At 38.2% G+C, this 16,843-nt stretch overlaps 1 protein-coding gene across 3 annotated transcripts in view; it reads right to left on the reverse strand.

Annotated features, from left to right (window-relative positions):
* LOC102236989 (partitioning defective 3 homolog) overlaps positions 1–16,843 on the reverse strand; it is a 257,025-nt gene that overhangs the window by 78,689 nt on the left and 161,493 nt on the right. For 2 of the 3 annotated variants that reach the window (XM_023336134.1, XM_023336132.1), the window contains 5 exons: positions 10,579–10,765; positions 10,088–10,239; positions 9,200–9,244; positions 2,551–2,781; positions 344–593 (listed from right to left, as the gene is read on the reverse strand). In XM_023336134.1, the coding sequence (XP_023191902.1) occupies positions 344–593; positions 2,551–2,781; positions 9,200–9,244; positions 10,088–10,239; positions 10,579–10,765 (865 nt within the window). The remainder of the gene's footprint in view (positions 1–343; positions 594–2,550; positions 2,782–9,199; positions 9,245–10,087; positions 10,240–10,578; positions 10,766–16,843) is intronic. The other variant, XM_023336133.1, reaches the window with a different exon arrangement.

Raw genomic sequence — 16,843 nt, forward strand, 5'->3', positions numbered from 1 at the left:
AATGAATGTCTGAAGAAATAAATCTTTTGTGTTTTAATTAAAAAAAGAAATTAAGCCTTTTTTGACTCCTCTCAAATTAATTTTGGTCACCACAAAAAAAAAGTTCCAGTATTTATCTTTTTTTGTGAAATTTTCTGAGAATATGTTAATCTGACAAATCTTTATAGGAGTTTCATTTTCTGAAATATAGATTTTTTTTGGTGATATTCTAATTTTTGGAGATCCGTCTAAGCTCTCGGTCGATAATTTCACCATGAAGATATTGATCAATATTGTATTGATGCGTGATGTGGCTCTCAGCTTTATGAAAAAGGCTATACAATGATTAGAATCTGTTTTTTACCTGAACATGTCTCCAAGTCCCTTCAACATTCCCTTCTTTGGTTTTCCCTTCTCTTTATCCTTTTCCTTCCCTCCATCTTGTTTCTTCTTCTCCTTCCCTGGTTTGTCTTTGTCCTTCTTCTTCTCCTCCTTGGTGCGGTTGGTGCCGTTGACCAGAGGCTTTTCGGGGCCGGCGGACAGCGGCGTCTGGTCCGCCATGGTGGAGACAGAGTCTCTCCCAGATCGGGAACTCTCCTCCGTGTCTTCCTCCACTGCAGAGAAGCAAACATGGAGACGATTTGGAAACAGGAAACCTTATTTTAACCTTAAATTGTAGGTGCTGTAAATGTGTAGTTAGGTTTCTGATAAAACCAAAATACATGTCCATGATGGAAGAGTTCTGATTTACATTTAAATGTAAATTTAAATGTGGGGTGTCCAAACTGTGGTCCGTGGGCCATTTGTGTCACTCAAAGTGATTTTTTTCTGGCACTTGACCAAAATACAAAAATGGTAAAAATGTGTTTTTTCAACTAAAAATTCAAGGTTGATGCACTTAAAAAAACATCTTTTAGTGAAATTTTTGCTGCTGCTGCCAAATTAAGTCCCCTAAATGTGAAACTACTTGTTAAATACATTTTGTAGCAAACAGAATCACAAACTTTCCCTTTACTCCTCCAGATAAAGCAAATGCTTGTGACAAACGAGCGATCCATATCTTGATGCTGAGAATAAACACAAAAAAATCCAAACAGATAAACCATCGACATTTAAGATATAGTTGTTTTTTTGTTTTTTAAACTCGATTCAAATAACTGGATTTTATATTACATATATATAGTAACCTATAGTCCCATTTTCTATGGAAATCACACTTCTTTATTTTATTAAAAAATTGTGTTGTGTTGGTTGTGTGAAATATTTAATTTTTTTTCAATATTTAATTAAAAGATAAAAAAATGTCAATGTTTTGTTGCCCTCAGTTACTTTCCACCAGTGCATTAGACGTTGGGAAAATGCGGAGAAGCAATAAATTACCTTCTGTTGGTTAAAAAAAAAAAGTAATTTATGTTTAACTTCTACATATTTCTTCCATTTTTCGCTTGTTTGTCCCATTTACTGTTTCAGATCAACTAGCAAATTCATTTGATTTAATTCTGGGTAAAAGAATATTTCCAAAACCAACATAATTTGTAAGGGAAAAAGTTAAATTACACTTTAATTCAGTCCTATTGGAGGGTTCTGTGAGCATAAACACGACTTTGACTTAAAATTTTGTTTAATTTGTTTTTGCTAGTGGTGGAACTCCACTGAATTTTTTAATCCAGCTAATTGCAGCTACATTAATTTATCTCAACAAATCGCTTTTTAATAAAACATTAAGCAACATTTCCAATGAAACTTTTTGCTGGTACATTTCTGAGATTTGCATATTTTGTTTACTTGGGTTATGTTAGTTTTGTTTTTATATTCTTTTTTTCTAACAGTTGTGTCTTGCTTTTTTTATGAATGTTTACTGTAAATTACACTACTTTTAGTTATATTTTGAAATCTGTCATAGATCATAAGTCATGTTTGTTGTTATGAATGTTAATCATACTATTATTTCCATGAACCTGCTGGAGGACTAAATCTGGCATATTTACATGACGGATTCATCCTGATTAATATGCATTGTCCTCTTTATGAAGAATAAAGAAATCTAAAAATGTAGTCTGATCAACAATTTGGTGAAATTAAGTAAATAAATCTGAAATATTTTTCCCTGAGTTCTATATATTTTTGTGATGTGTCTGGATGCAAGAACTTCAAACAGAAATAAATCTTCCTACATCAATCTACAGATAAAACTCATCCTCTGGAGCCAAATCTGCTGCATTTTTCCTTTAAAATAAAACAAGTAAATAAAAACCTGCCTCAGTAAACAGAGAAATGTCTTTGATTTTCATTGAGATTACAAACCTGAGTGATTAAAAAGCCACAGCCAAAAGCATCAACACCATTCACTTCCAGATATTAGCCATTAGTCAAAATGGCGCCACTCCCATGCAGTAAACAGATATTAGTGGTCAACACATTTAATTAGTGTTACGTGGCTCCACACAGCAAAAAACAACTGATTGAGCGTTAAACCATTTCATAAATGTCCAGGGAAACTCGAACTTCTGCTTTGGTGGATCATACCTGCAACAAGAGTTCAAATATTGAATGGATTATTTGACATCTTACAAGTCTCCATGCCCTCGTCGTCGTCCTCCAAGGCGGCTGGCCGGTCGTAGGATTTGTCGATGGCGGCCCGGAAGCTCTCGTTGCAGCCCCGCCCCCTGATGATGCGAGGGCGCGGCCGGTGGAACGGGAGGTCACCGTTCAGGGTGACCTCTGCTACCGCCGTCTGGAGGCTCTCTAGAGAGCTGGACTTCTTGAGGCCCAGTGAAGGTCCAACGTCCTTAGTGGAAGAACCTGACGGAGATGATAGAGGGGAACATTCTCTAAATGGACCGGAGATGAGTAACTTTAAAATCTAACACTATCTAGAATGGAAGTGAGGGTCATTCATGTCTGAATCACATATAAATCTTCCTTTTGCTATAAAAATGTTCAATTTTATTAATGAGTGATGCAGACATAACTTGCCAATGATTTATTGGCAAATCAGAAAGGATAAGTTCACACAACAGGCAAATGTGACCCATATTTTTTGCCAGAATGTGACCTCATCCTCCACAATTAATCGACAATATATATAGTGAGATAAACACGTGATCAATATGAATAGTAAAATATAATACGTATAATACGTCTGATAGAATACTCAATATATAGAGTACTCACTGAACTCTGACCCAGAAACTCAGACAATTCTTTGGTTACCTAGCAACAACCTGCTAAGTAACAAGTAATTTCAAGCTCCCTCCAACTTTGGTTACCTAGCAACGACCTGCTGAGTAACTTCCGCAGCAGCAGTTTAAGATTTTGCTACTGTGTGCCTCAAAACTGCTTAAAAATAAAAAAAATATCGTGGAGTGAAAACTGGATAAAACAGGAAAGGTTAGCCCACCGGTTTGGCAGCATTTCAGATATTTAAAGCACAAAAACTAATCAATAATTAACAATACTGACTGAAATGAAATGCTTATGTCGTCATACGTTTTTCCAGACAAATCGCCCAGGTCTAATCTGACTTTATCACAGCAGCCTCAACGGCACAATTTTTTAAACATATGCAGAAAATTGATTCCTCATTTTTAAGTTTTGTTTCCATGCAGATTAGTGTTCTTGCAATTTAATTCTGATCAATTATTCAGGCAGAAATTTGTTTCTAATCTCAAGGGATGAACCAGATTCTGCTTACACCACACGACTTACTCTCTATGTTCATGTTGGACAGAAGAACCAGAAATTTAATTTCAACTGATTTAACCTCCAAACAAACTGATGACCTCCAAAAAATGCATCAAAAATAGTTTCTGCTAAGAGAAACATCTGGTCCACTTGAACATGAGAACCCTCCTCAGGGATGGTAAGCAATAAAACTTGACACCAACATGCTGTAACTACAACAGGATATTGTTTTCCAGTCGATCGTGTGTTCACGTGCGTCATTCCTCCTGACTGACTGAAAACTTCATTACAACATGCGGCTGTAAATTAAAATAACCATCAGCAAAATTGGAGAAACATGACACTTTAATTAAAGTGGGACAATTCAGTCTGTTGCACAGTTTTAATCCCCATATGGCCCGCTTTCACATGATCAGAAAACACACAGAGGGAGTAATAAAGGTAAAGAAGTAAAATTATAGAGGAGAAAGGCTTTGTTTACATTAACTATATTAATGTTGCAAAGCCAGATCTTACACGAAGAGGTGGAAAAAATGTAAATGTTAGACAGTCGATTATAAACTTTAATCAATAGGCTTTTAATACAATCAATTAAAAACTAAATTTTAGTTTTAGCTCAACAGAACCTACATCATTGCTCTATATTTTTAAGTAATTAAAAACTAGTATTTCAAGTATAAAACTATTCCAATATCTACATTATCATAGTTTTTGCGTTCATTTCATTCTTCTATACTTATGATAGTTTTGAAAATTTGTTCTGGTATTGCATATCTGCAGCTCCATGTCGGAGAGGTGGGCCAGCGGTGGAAGCATCAGTTGGAAGTAGCATTAGCGTGCAGGTTTGTGCCGTTTTTTATGGGAAAAGAATTTAGTTTTAAAAGCTTTCCAGTTAGAATTTTGGCAGAAAAAAAAGAATTCTTTGTCAGTTGTTGCCATGGTGATTCCCGCCTTTTGGTCACAACGGGATGCAAACTCTGACATTAAGTTTAAAATAGTCAGTGTTAATACAGTTTACAATAAAACCTTGACCCAAGAATTATAGAAGCTGTTTTTGCCAACATTTTAAATTAAATGCTCATAATTTAAGTAAAATTCTTTTAATCAATCGTGGGAATCAACGAACAATTGTGGGTTTTTCTTCTTCAAATTTGAATGTTTATTTGATCATTGTAGACTATATTTATGGGGTGATTTTTTTTTAACACCAGTCCAGGAAAAAGAATGGAAAAAAACATCTTTGGGTTTATTTTAAATTATTATTATGAAAAAGCATTTGTATATAGTAATCTGAATATGGCATTTTAATAACTGCACAGTAATTTTTCTTCTTCTACTGTAAATTTGACCTCGTCAATTACTCTTGCTTTTTGTTAAATATATTTGTTATATTTGTGTGAAGCTCCATGCTGGTACACCAGAATTTCTCCATAATCAAGATTATTTCTATTCTATTCCATTTTTTTTAATGATTTTATCTAAGATTCTATTTTTAAAATGCATTTCTGAATAAGTTTGCATGAATTTTTTTTGTTTCCATACCAAAATAGCAGAATATCCCCAAGTAATTAATGTTGAATGCTTGATTTTACTAGAAAAAATAGAAATAAAGAAATAGAGCCAAAAATCTCGACTGGAAAATTGAATATATGCAGAGTGAACAAGCCTGTGGGTTAGCGGCCTCCCATTTATTCTCATCAGCCTGTCCTGTTCCCTTAGCGTCTCAGCCAGAGCCGGGCTGATGGGCTTTTCACGCTGCACACCCACTTTATTTAAAGGCTTTGCCTGCTGCCATTCACAACAGTCACAGCATTACAGGAAAAATATATATAAAAAAACAGAGAGTAATTTACACGTTATTGGAGATCTGACAAATGGGACGCAGACACAAACAGGGAAACTTTTTCTGACTTTGAACTTGGCAAAGTGATTTCTTGTGAAATTCTGCTCAGTCAGCCACCTGCCCACAAACTGAGGAGGAAACACAAGCTAAAAGACATTAAAATGGGACGAAAAAACCCAACTGCCAGTAAAATCAGGTCACAATGCAATGTTTACAAATCTGGCAAACACTACTCTTGTAATTTCAGCTATAACAAAAAGACTCCAGCTGAATTCAAAGTTACTTCTAGGGTTTATGTCACTGGGATTGTTCAGACTCACATTTTCTCACAGAGATTTATGACACGACTAACAGATCCTGAACACCAACAATAGTTCAACACTGTCCTCATTCACCATGTGGCGGTGGTCTGTGTCAATAAACGCTTCAGCCAATCACAGAGCAGGACGAAAACTCCCTTTGGAGACCAAAACATCAGTGTCGCCGGTCTTTGGTTTCAGTTAACGGCTATGTTTTGACCTGTCTAAGTGGACCATGGACCATTTATATTTAAGACAAATTAAAATAAATGGTTAAAAATCATCATGAGGGGCACAAAAAGTGAAAATAAACCTGAGCTACATGTGAGAAAGTGAAAAACATTCACAGGAAGTTCACTGTTGGTGTTCATCTTGGTCACTATAGTGGAAATCAGCACTTGTGAACCGTAAGGATTACTAAAACCAGACAACAGGTTTATAATTAAAACAGATTCAATTATTAACTCAAGATTATCTGAAGGAACGAGTGCTCTCATGTTATTTGGTCAATTGTTTAAAGCTGGAAAACGCCTGAACAAAAATTTAAATGAGGTTTTATGAGAATAAAAAGCAATTTTCATGTCTCCAGCAACACAGAGACTATAAATATGGAAAAGAAACTTTTAAAGCTCTTTGTAACAAAACAACCACTTAAAACTATAGTTTTGTCAATGATACATTGGTATTATTAACATTGATACCAATGTTAATGTCGATTTATTGTGCATCCCTATAAAACCTTTTTATCTAGCTAATTAAGACAAATTTTATTTTTCATCAATGAAACCAATCAGTCACTCTATAGCTTCCCACAATGCATCATCAGCCTGGTGGGTGACCAGGCTTCACTTGCCGTCCCACCAGGCTAAGCTAGCTTTACAGTTCAAACATTGAACTGCGCCCGATGAGTTGACCTTGTGCGCTCTCTCAACGCTTTGTCATGCATCTCTGAATTTTAGTAGCTTGATGCGGATTGTGCACCACCTTTCACTCAAACTGAGGGCTCGTTTTGCACCACTGTGTGCACCAAGTATAAAAACTGCACCGCTTGCTCGGGTCGCACGCTCAACAGTTTCCAACCCAATGCAAAAAGAAAAAGAAAAAAATCAAAAACAACATTATTGGTGGTTTTGGAGTCATTCTTTTGTGGATATTTATTGCAATTGTTCCATGAAAAAAAATCTGTAAAACTGCTGAAATCTGTTACTGTTATTATATCTTAAGTATGTCAGTTGGTTCAAAGTTTTTAGGAGTCACTGTGGAGGGTCCAAACAGTCACTTGTGGTTGATCCATCTAATCCTATGAAAACATAATTGTTCAGGTACTTTGAAGCGCACAAATTACCAGTTCAAACATAAAACGCAAACCTTTCAAACCTTCCTTTTGGTTTTTCTGGTATTAAAATGTTTAATCAGAGGTATCGGCAGTTTCTGCATGCCAACTCTTTACTTTTCCTGGCTGCTATCGAATCGTAAACACAGCAGACTCATCTGTTGCCACCATTTGGCAGAAACACCTCATGAAATATGCACGAACCTTTTCGTTTTTTGACTCATGCTGCCATAACGACAGGAAGTTGGAATCAAACTCCTCTCCAACTTGTGGTTGCCAATGCAGGTTTCGATTAAACCATCAGATCGAAGCGTCAGTTTTGTTTTTTCCGCGGTTTCACACTCTTTCAGAGACATTTTCATGTTGCTCCAAAACATTTTCCCTCTCCAGGAGTTTAACTCCCTCCGCCTCCTGGCTCTCCTCCTCTACATGCCGCTGATTTCAGCCTTTTATTCAGTCAAAGCGACAGCGAAACTACACGAGACCTGACAATGACGGATGACTTGCTGTCAGCTCGCCGCCTTAGCCGAGGACAGAGAGCTTTCTGCGCTCTCCCTGTCTGAATCTCAGGCAAAACAATTAGTGCTAAAGCTGCATCTGAGCCAAAAACAGGAGAAAATCAAATCTGCAGTCACCCAAGTGCTTCCACCGCTGTGTTCAGCAGCGACCTCAAACTCACAGGGAGGACTGCAAGCCTTCAGACGGCACGCTGACAAATTTGTCTTGTCAAGAGCGAGCCTGATGCTAAAAGGGTGGGAACGCTGCGGGAATGCATTTAGAGCAGAGCAATGGGTAAACTGGACAGAAAGGAAGAAAAAAAACAATCTGCAAGTCTTCTGGTGGATTTATTTTTCTAGATCAATGCCATTTAATGCCTGTTCCTGGTTTTCCTGTATGGTTTGAGTCACATCCTGTTAGGAATCGATCTGATCCACAAAGCCACACAGGCGGCGGGAAATTAATTTGTTCCTGGATGAAAACATGTCCGACTGAGCAATTAGAAACATCCCCCAAAACCTTTAATTGTGCATATTTCAAAGACACATTGATTTTCTTTTCTATAAATATTTAACAACCACACACAGATGGATGTGAGACAGAAAAAATTGGTTTGGAGGCATCAAAATCACTGGTCTCAATTTCACTGGTTAGAAATAAATTCATATAAATTAGGTTAAACTTAAAGCTGGTTTTCATAAGGAGATTTTGATGGGATTTGTAACAATATTGAAGATATTAAGACCTTCAGGAGATCAGTAGTGGGAACTCTTCTGCTAATCTGCTAATGCAATAATTTTCCACTAATTAGAGGCTGAATCGTTAAGTGAGTTAAACCATAATATTTAGTGTATTTTGATTCTCCTACATGAATTTCTAAATCTACATTTAAAATATAGCTAATAACTTATTAAAAGTAAAAAGTGCATCAAAATATATGTGACAGTGTTGTAAATCATTGAAAAAGTAAACAAACTAGAATAAAAACATTTTCTTTTAAAATTCAGCAAACAAAAATGATCAAAATACCTTCAATCAATAATTTAATCAAAATAGAAAAAAAAAATATTTAATTATAAAATTGATTTAACATATTTGTGAGAAACATATTTGTGAAACTTAAAATAAAAGTATATAAATTATCATGATTATGAATTTGGTTACTTATTACTTAGTTTGGTAAAATAAAGAAATAAATTTCCTTATAAAACAAAAAAAAAGGTGAATAGTGAAGTAAATAAGATTGTGAAAAATGGAAAATAAAACAATTCTCTCACTTTAAAGTTAAATCCCCACCATATTATTTGTTGCTCATTTTGGGGATATTTTCAACTGTTTTCAGCAAATTGTTTACAACTATTCAGTTCAGAAATGGGTCTTTGTTGCAGTTTTTAAGTCTGACTTGGCTTTTTAAAATCCTAACATAGACTCTTGTAAGCAACTTTCACTAAAGCATATAACTGAGTGACAAATCTCCAAAATGCACCTTTTATCAGAAGGTGTGAAGCAGAAGGAGGTGAAAGGAGAGAAGCTGATTGGAGGTTTCAGTGCACCGGTCCTTACCTGCGTCGGTGTCGGGGCGAGGAGTGAGGTTAATCTCGTCGGCTACTGTTAAAGGAAGGAGGAGGGATACAAACATCTGGGGTTAGGTTAAGTGCTCATGACATTCCACATGCAACATCCAGGCTGAGCTGCAAACATCACAAAGGGGCTTCGTCTCAATCAGGACCGGACGCCATGCGAGACGAGGAAGAGGAGGAGAGGTTGGAGAGGTGAGAATACAGTTTGAGAATAGCAATCAGAGTCATCGCGATACGAACACGGCACGCAGCAGCAATCTGGCCGAGAAGATTAGATATGATTACAGAGAGAGTGCGAGCAGAGAGCCTGTTGCAGCCAAAGCAATCAGCGACTGTTTGAAGACATTTCAAGGTGAATCAACACAGAAGTTCTTGACTTTGGTGAGAGATGAAGTCTGTTTTTCGTACCAAGAGAGAAAATAGGAAGAGTTTGAACAACAAACCTGAAGCGTGCAGGGAAGCGTCGTCAAGGTGACGCAAATTTCAGGATTTAACCTTTTTGAGATAATTAGATGTATAATTATGCAAGGAGTAATTTCGAAAGGAGAAAGTAGTAGTTGCATAAGAGGAGGTGTTTCTGGAGCGTTCACTTTTACATAAAGTTGATATTAATTACAGATAAACTTTGAATGCCTTTGTGAATTAGCTTATTCTATAATCTGGTACAGCGCATGAAATGGTGACTTATGTTTTAGCTGTACATTGCTGAAAATAATGGTGGAAATAATTCTGCTTTAAAGCTGAGGGTTAGAAGTACTATGAATAATTTGTTTGGTTCACATAAACTGGAAGTAATTGGAGTTTTTTGTTCTCCAGGGAAATGTTTAAATATTAAAATAAAAAACAAACATTGCAGATCAGAGTTCGGTACCTAGATCCATGCTCTTGGACTTGCGTGTCTTGATGATCTCGAGCTGAGCGGCGTCTCCGAACTGCTTGGTGCGTTTCTCCGACATGCTCTGGCGTCCGAAACCTTCCCTTTGGAACGAGACGTCCGGATTGTTTTCATCTGGACTCAGAGCGCTGCAATTACAGAGAGAAAAGTCGATTTCATAGGACGGATTTAACAAACATTTCTCAGCTATTTTCAAACGCAGCCTGTTAGCTTAGAAAATACTTTAAGAGTTTATCTGGAGTGTGGATGATTGTAAGTTGATGTTCTTGAAATGGACAGGAAATCATAAGCGTTTTAAAATGTCTTTTTTCTGCTTTTACTTATTGTTGTTATCAAGCAGTACAGGTTGTTCAATTATTTATTCCAAGTAGCTTAAAAAATTTCAACGTAAGGAAACCTTGCAGGTTGCATCTACAATAACAAAGCTGCAGATGAAGATATTTAGAAAATGAACGTTTTAAATGCACCTTTCGTTATGAGCAGGCAGCTCTTTGGCCCACGGTGGAGTCACATCAGCCACGAAGCCCACATCGTCATGGGAACTGGACGAGGACTGGTCGGACATGTTGGACGGCAGGAGCGGCGGGCGGTCGTCCTCGATGATCACGGTGTCGTCCTGCGGCATGTTGACGGTCGGAGAGAGCTGATAGTTTCCTGCAGGAGATGCAATTTATTATTCCTCTCATCTCTTTCCAAACGTGGAGTTTTAATCTTTCAGCTGTAAAAGCTGCCAAGTGCATCCCGACTCCGACTGACCAGACATGGTTCAAATGAATAATAAATGTCAAATGTCAAGTTCTTGTGTTAGTGGTAAGGAATCAAAGAGCAAAAGGCTCGTTTCTACACCGAGAACTGATGCAAACTAATATTTCAGTGAGAAATCCATCAAACCTGAAACAAAAGGCCGGCGTCCCGCAGCTTCAGCTCCTCCAAATAAAATACTGCAATCTGTGTCACATTTTAAATCATCCATTTTAAAAACTGACTGTAAAGACTGAATTACTCTCCGCATTCAGCTTTCCTACACATTCCTCGTGTTAAAACAACTTTTCCAAACGCTAATGTCTGCAATCAAGAGTTTTCACTGATTTTTAGCCATTTTTGAAAGAAAAAATTAAAACATTCAGTTTGAATTTAAGGCAGAGATTCATGTAGCGGACAGACTTTAAATAGAGAAGCTAAGAAAATTGGTGTAAAAATGGATGGATGGATGGATGGATGGATGGATGGATGGATGGATGGATGGATGGATGGATTTATATACTTATGGATGTAAAATGTTGTGTTTGGACTCTAGGATGGATGGATGGACTCAGATAAACAGATGAATTAAAAGGTGGATGGATGGATGGATAGATGGACAAACGAATGGAAGAATGGATTTTTTTAGTAAACAGAACATAATAAATATGAAAATATGTAAAGACCTGATTGTTTTTACCAACTGTATGGCTGTTTTTATTTTAAAACAACATTCCAATCATAAATTTTATTCTTCATTTCTTAAACTGTGATGTTTTTTCTTATTTTGATCCATTTGTGCTCAAACACAAAGTAGTTTTTTCCCCTAAAACTACAAATGCACATTGGTGATGAATCATTTCTCCCTAGTTAAAAAGAAACCAACAACAAAATTCATTTTACAAGTCTTTGGTTTCCCAGTATTTAAAAGTAGGACTACAAAGGTAAACCACATACTTTGGTCCAAATTAAAGTTTATTAAATATTCCTTTTAGCTGCAGGCAACAAATCTACCAAAGTTCAACCAGCAGGAGGAGAAAAAGTCATTAAAACTCTCAGGAATGTATTGGCCAGAAAATAAAAAAACTGCATCAAGGATGAGAGTGATGGTTATTAGAACATCTATAATATAATTGGAAACTTTGAGGCCCCCCCAAAAAATACTTTGAGGTCTTAAAGCAAAGAGAAAACGCTCAAGTTAATCAGCTTTTACCAAAAGCAGTTAGTTAGCGGGACACAATGGTGTTTCTATGTCAAAACACAAAGATTAATTCAAGCTGTGCCCTCACAAATAAAGATAAAAGCTTTCCTCAACTGAGGGGAAAAAACATATAAAAGTCTTCTTTTTCCAGGCAGAGAAAAGCATGGCTTAAAAAAGGCATTGATATGCAGCGCATGACTCGGTCTTTAATCTGCGTTTTGAAATTGGCATCAAAAACCGGGGAGCTTCGACGCTTCAGAAAGGGCTTGTGTACCGAGCTTAGGGAGAAGTTTGTTTGTCTTTAGACAGCGTTTGGAGTTTGACGCTGCAGACCTGAGCCAGCCCCGCTGTTTGTTTCTCATAACTGAGCGCAGAGACGGCCGACGTGCCGCTGGGCCTCTGCTGCTTCCAGCCAGCGGCTGAATGAACCGATGGAAACGAGCTCAAAGGAAAAACAAAGACGGGATCAGGAGAGGCCTGAAGGTATGCGAGTCTGGGTCAATTAAAAGCTGTTTGCTTGGTCTTTTCTGTTCATGACAGGAACGCCTCAGGTTGGCCTTTCAGGATCCATATCTATAAACATGTTTGTGATGAAACGTCACTTCTGCAATTAAAAAAAAAAAAAGAGTTCAGCACCCAGAGTGAATGATTCGATCCGGACATGATGGTTCACAAAAAGACCAGCAACAATACAGATTATTCAGTCAGCAAGGAGGTAATATTTCTGGAGAAGAAGTGGAGTCAACAAAACAAGAAACGAAAGAATATGGATGGAAGGATTTATAAATGAATGGATGGGTTCTGAATGGATGAATTGACAGATGGATAAACATACGGATGGACAAATACATGAAGATGTGGATGATAGACAGAGATCTGTTTGGACAGACAGACAGACAGACAGGTGGATGAATGGATGACGGGATGAATGGCAGACGATTAATGGAGGGGACAGATGGAGGGACGGGCTGACGTACTGGTGGACAAATGGACTAATCAACTGTCAGATGGACAGAAAGATAACGTATGAAAACATGGACCAAATGGATGGACAGATCAGTGGACAGATAGACAGACTGGTGAATGATGGCTAGGAATATGAATGGATGGAGGGATGGATGGACAGACAGACAGACAGTTGGGTGGATAAAGTGAATCATCTATCTATAGACTGATATTGAGTCATTGGACAACACACAATGAAAACATGAACCTTGTGAATACATGATGCATTGAACCAGCTAAAAAATCTCTGCCGCACCTGAAAATTCAAGACATAAATCAAAACTCAAGGTTTAGATTTCACTAATATTTGATTTTAATATTTTGTGAAAGGATGAAAAGGCTGAACCTGTCAACAGATGGTGCGTTCAGGGGTAAACAGTTAACAATGACTTGAATAACCTGGACATGTTGGTGGTACTGGTGTGTGCATGTTGCCTTTAAAAGTGTCAATCCTTCATCGTTTTAGTGGTTTTAGTGGTTTTAGTGGAAAAATGTTGCTCCTTCAGCTCCTCCCTGCTGTTCAAGTTGTTTCACTGTAATTTTGGGAGTCTGAGTGTTTCAGCTCAGAATCTCTCTCTCTCTCTAAGACCACACACACATTTCCACGCTCACTCACACACACATGCAACAACTTAATCCCATTTCCCTAAGCAGTCCAGTGTGCAACATTGAGAATCCCATCAATGCCACAGTTTGAATCACCACAGCACAATCAACTGGCAGCTACTGAGTAGAAAACCAATGAGTCTGTCAACTCAGTGGCCTGGTAAGAGCGGAGCGTAAAAAAAGCCTCTTTGTTTTAGAGCCAGGACCCAAGGGCAGCCGTCGTCCAGCAACAATACGCCTGCCAAGCGGAGGGAGAGCACACCCAGCATCACCTGAGAATCAAACCGCTGTTTACGCTCTAATGATCCCCGAGGACATAATAACTTCTGGACTGAACTGCAGGCGAACAATAGGTGGCAGTTTATTTAGATTCAGCTGTAGAGGCTATTATAATGCTGCAAAGAATGACTAAATACCTGAAGGCAAAAGGGGAAAAAAAGACGTTTTTGTTGCAAATGGAAATAGGATGGAGTGAGAATAACATGGGGCGAAAGACGAGCAGAGGCAGAGGTTTTACGTCTCCCCTTCATTTCGTCTTGTCTCGATCTATTTGCATAATTAGTAAGGAGGTTATTGCCAAGGGTGCCGGGCCTTGAAAGCCTCTGGCCTGAAGGAATAATTAAGCCGCTCTCTTATCCTTGGCATCTTGAGGGTGAAAAACCAGCGAGTGATCTAAGAGCGTGCAGCGGGGCCAGAAAAGACGATACATTCTGAATAGGAATGATGTTGTCTTCTAAGAAACTCTAATGCATGATTTATGTTTTGTGGCAGCTTTACAACAGACTTATTGCAGGCAACTGTGAAAGGCTCCCCCCAGCACTCTCAGTAATCTATTCAAGAGAAACGACCGCCGCGCATGCAGAGCTCCGGCTCTGTGTTTACACACGCACACATCTGGGAGCTGACAGCCACACGTTCAGCCACTGGCTTCCCAAAGTTTTCCAGATCCGTTCTCAATCCTGTGAGGTCATTTATAAGAAAGCACAAAGTGTGGCAGCAGTAAATTACTTTGCGATGTCTTCGGTAGCTTCAACTGGAGACCACACATGATGAAACTTGCACACTGCTCGGCTGATCCATCATTATAAACACAAACTCGCTGAAGCTTTTTTTAAAGTTAAATTAACCCAAATTGAAGACAGATGCACCACATTTGTTTGCCTGGTGGACGTGGTGTGAAGCCAAAAGGTGATTAGCAATCATTGAAACGGTTTGGAGGGACTTTATTCTGCAAAATACAATATCAAACATCTCTTTTACAATGAAATTACAAGACAGTGGGCCCCTGGTTTTCACGGCGGCTACGGGATGCAAACTGCTAAAATCCACAAATTCTTCACATGCCGAATCAGGAGAGGCCAGTCTGCCAGATGTACTCTGACATCAAAGTCTCAACCAAAAGATCACAAATAACAAAATCTGGAGCTTCATTCACACCTGTCCTCTTCAGACCGCTTTAATCCAAGTCCAGTCCATTAGCCTGGAAAGTTCGGTTCATTTGAGTTCTGCGTCAAAATCTGATGCGGATCAAAAAGTGAACTCTAATCCACCTAAAAACCTTGGTCTCGGTACGGTTGAAGTGAAATCTGGAGTAGTTCGAATGCATATGTGAACGTCAAGCAAACCAGAGTCTGCTCCAAAGCAGGAAGTAGACAACAGCGCAGGGCATTCTGGGTAAATACAACCAAAACAAAAGCATTTGCGGAAAAAACGGCTCATGGTCTTTTAACAACAACCACTAAAATCTGAAGATACTTCATTGTTGTTTACATTTTGTGAAGCAGGAAGTTGGCTTCATGTCTTCTTCAGAGGTTTTCATGTTGTTTCCTGCAGTGGTTCTTGGTTCAGCGCCCCCGCAGGCGAGGAGGGGAACAGGTTTTTCAAAATGTTTGGTTTGTTCGACTCAGTGCAGTGTGAAAGAGAATCACAGCCGCTGAAAATGTAACAAATGTTGCAATTTTGAACTGAGTCTACCAGACTATCAGGTGTGAAAACACCTTTGGTGGCCTTGGTTTAGTTTCATGACTCAACAATAAGTAAGAGAGACTTGCCAAAAATGGCTGCCAAAAAATAGATCCAAAAACACATTTTAAATGGGTAGTATTGTGTGTTTTCCAGCCACACACTGCTTCTTTAAAGCACAATCAAGTAACTATGTTACCTGCAGTTGGTATAAAATGCTTTATATATCAAACATGACTTTGACTTTAAAAACAGACACCTCGAAATTGGGTCTCCGTCTCTTTAAGAAGCTCCTGCTCTTTCCGACACTGCGCCTTCAGCATGTAATTTCAACAGTGCTCCTCCATTATGCTGTTTATAGCTGTTCTTAGGAGAGTTGGATTAAAAGCGGTTCATATGACAGTCGCTAATTGCTGCTGCCGCTAGTCTGGAGGAGCTGAGTGGGGGAGGTGCTTTGAAACAATCTGAGGGTTGGACAAACTAAATAACACATAAAAGAAAATAAAAAGACTCATGTGTCTTTTTATTCAATAATTTACCAGCAAAAATTTTGCTTATTTTGTCGATATATGATTTTCAACGCTGTAATTTCTCCATTAAAAATTTTAATCAAGTCCCACCACTAAAAATAAATAAACATTTGGTGGCAATGAAAACCTCTTTAAAAGCATCTAGGAGAAGTTTGAGGTTTAAAGCGCAACCCTGGAGGTTTTTTATCCTCTCTACTTTCCACCACACAGGCAAATTAAACTTTAATCCCCATCTGACCTCTCCAGTCTCCCTCTGACCCAATGCTGCTGAGTAATGCTTTATAGCTCAAGTCCTTGGACACTTTTAGGTCAGCAGAAATTTATTACATACTCGATTTTAAATCCATATGAAGCAGAAAGATCTTTTTTATTTAGCTAATCATATCTGGGTACAAGTAGTCCCTTTAGATGCACAGACTGAAGCAGAAAGATAAGTGTTTCATAAGAAGGGAATATATCGAGTTTTTGGTATCTAACACTTGGACTGTCATGGATGTTGGACATGCTTTGTGTCTTATTGTGTGGCAGATTCCACGTCCACTTTCCTTCCTCGATCGGGTCAATCCGCTGTCACACGTGACGAAGGATCACAAACGCATTTGTGGAAAGTGTCTGGGTTTGATGAATCAACGTCTGCATGGAACGTTTTTTTAATCCTCACATGAGGGAAGTGACAAACGGCGATAG

This window comes from Xiphophorus maculatus, chromosome 6 (assembly GCF_002775205.1).
Source record: "Xiphophorus maculatus strain JP 163 A chromosome 6, X_maculatus-5.0-male, whole genome shotgun sequence".
In the NCBI taxonomy this organism is placed as follows: domain Eukaryota; kingdom Metazoa; phylum Chordata; class Actinopteri; order Cyprinodontiformes; family Poeciliidae; genus Xiphophorus; species Xiphophorus maculatus.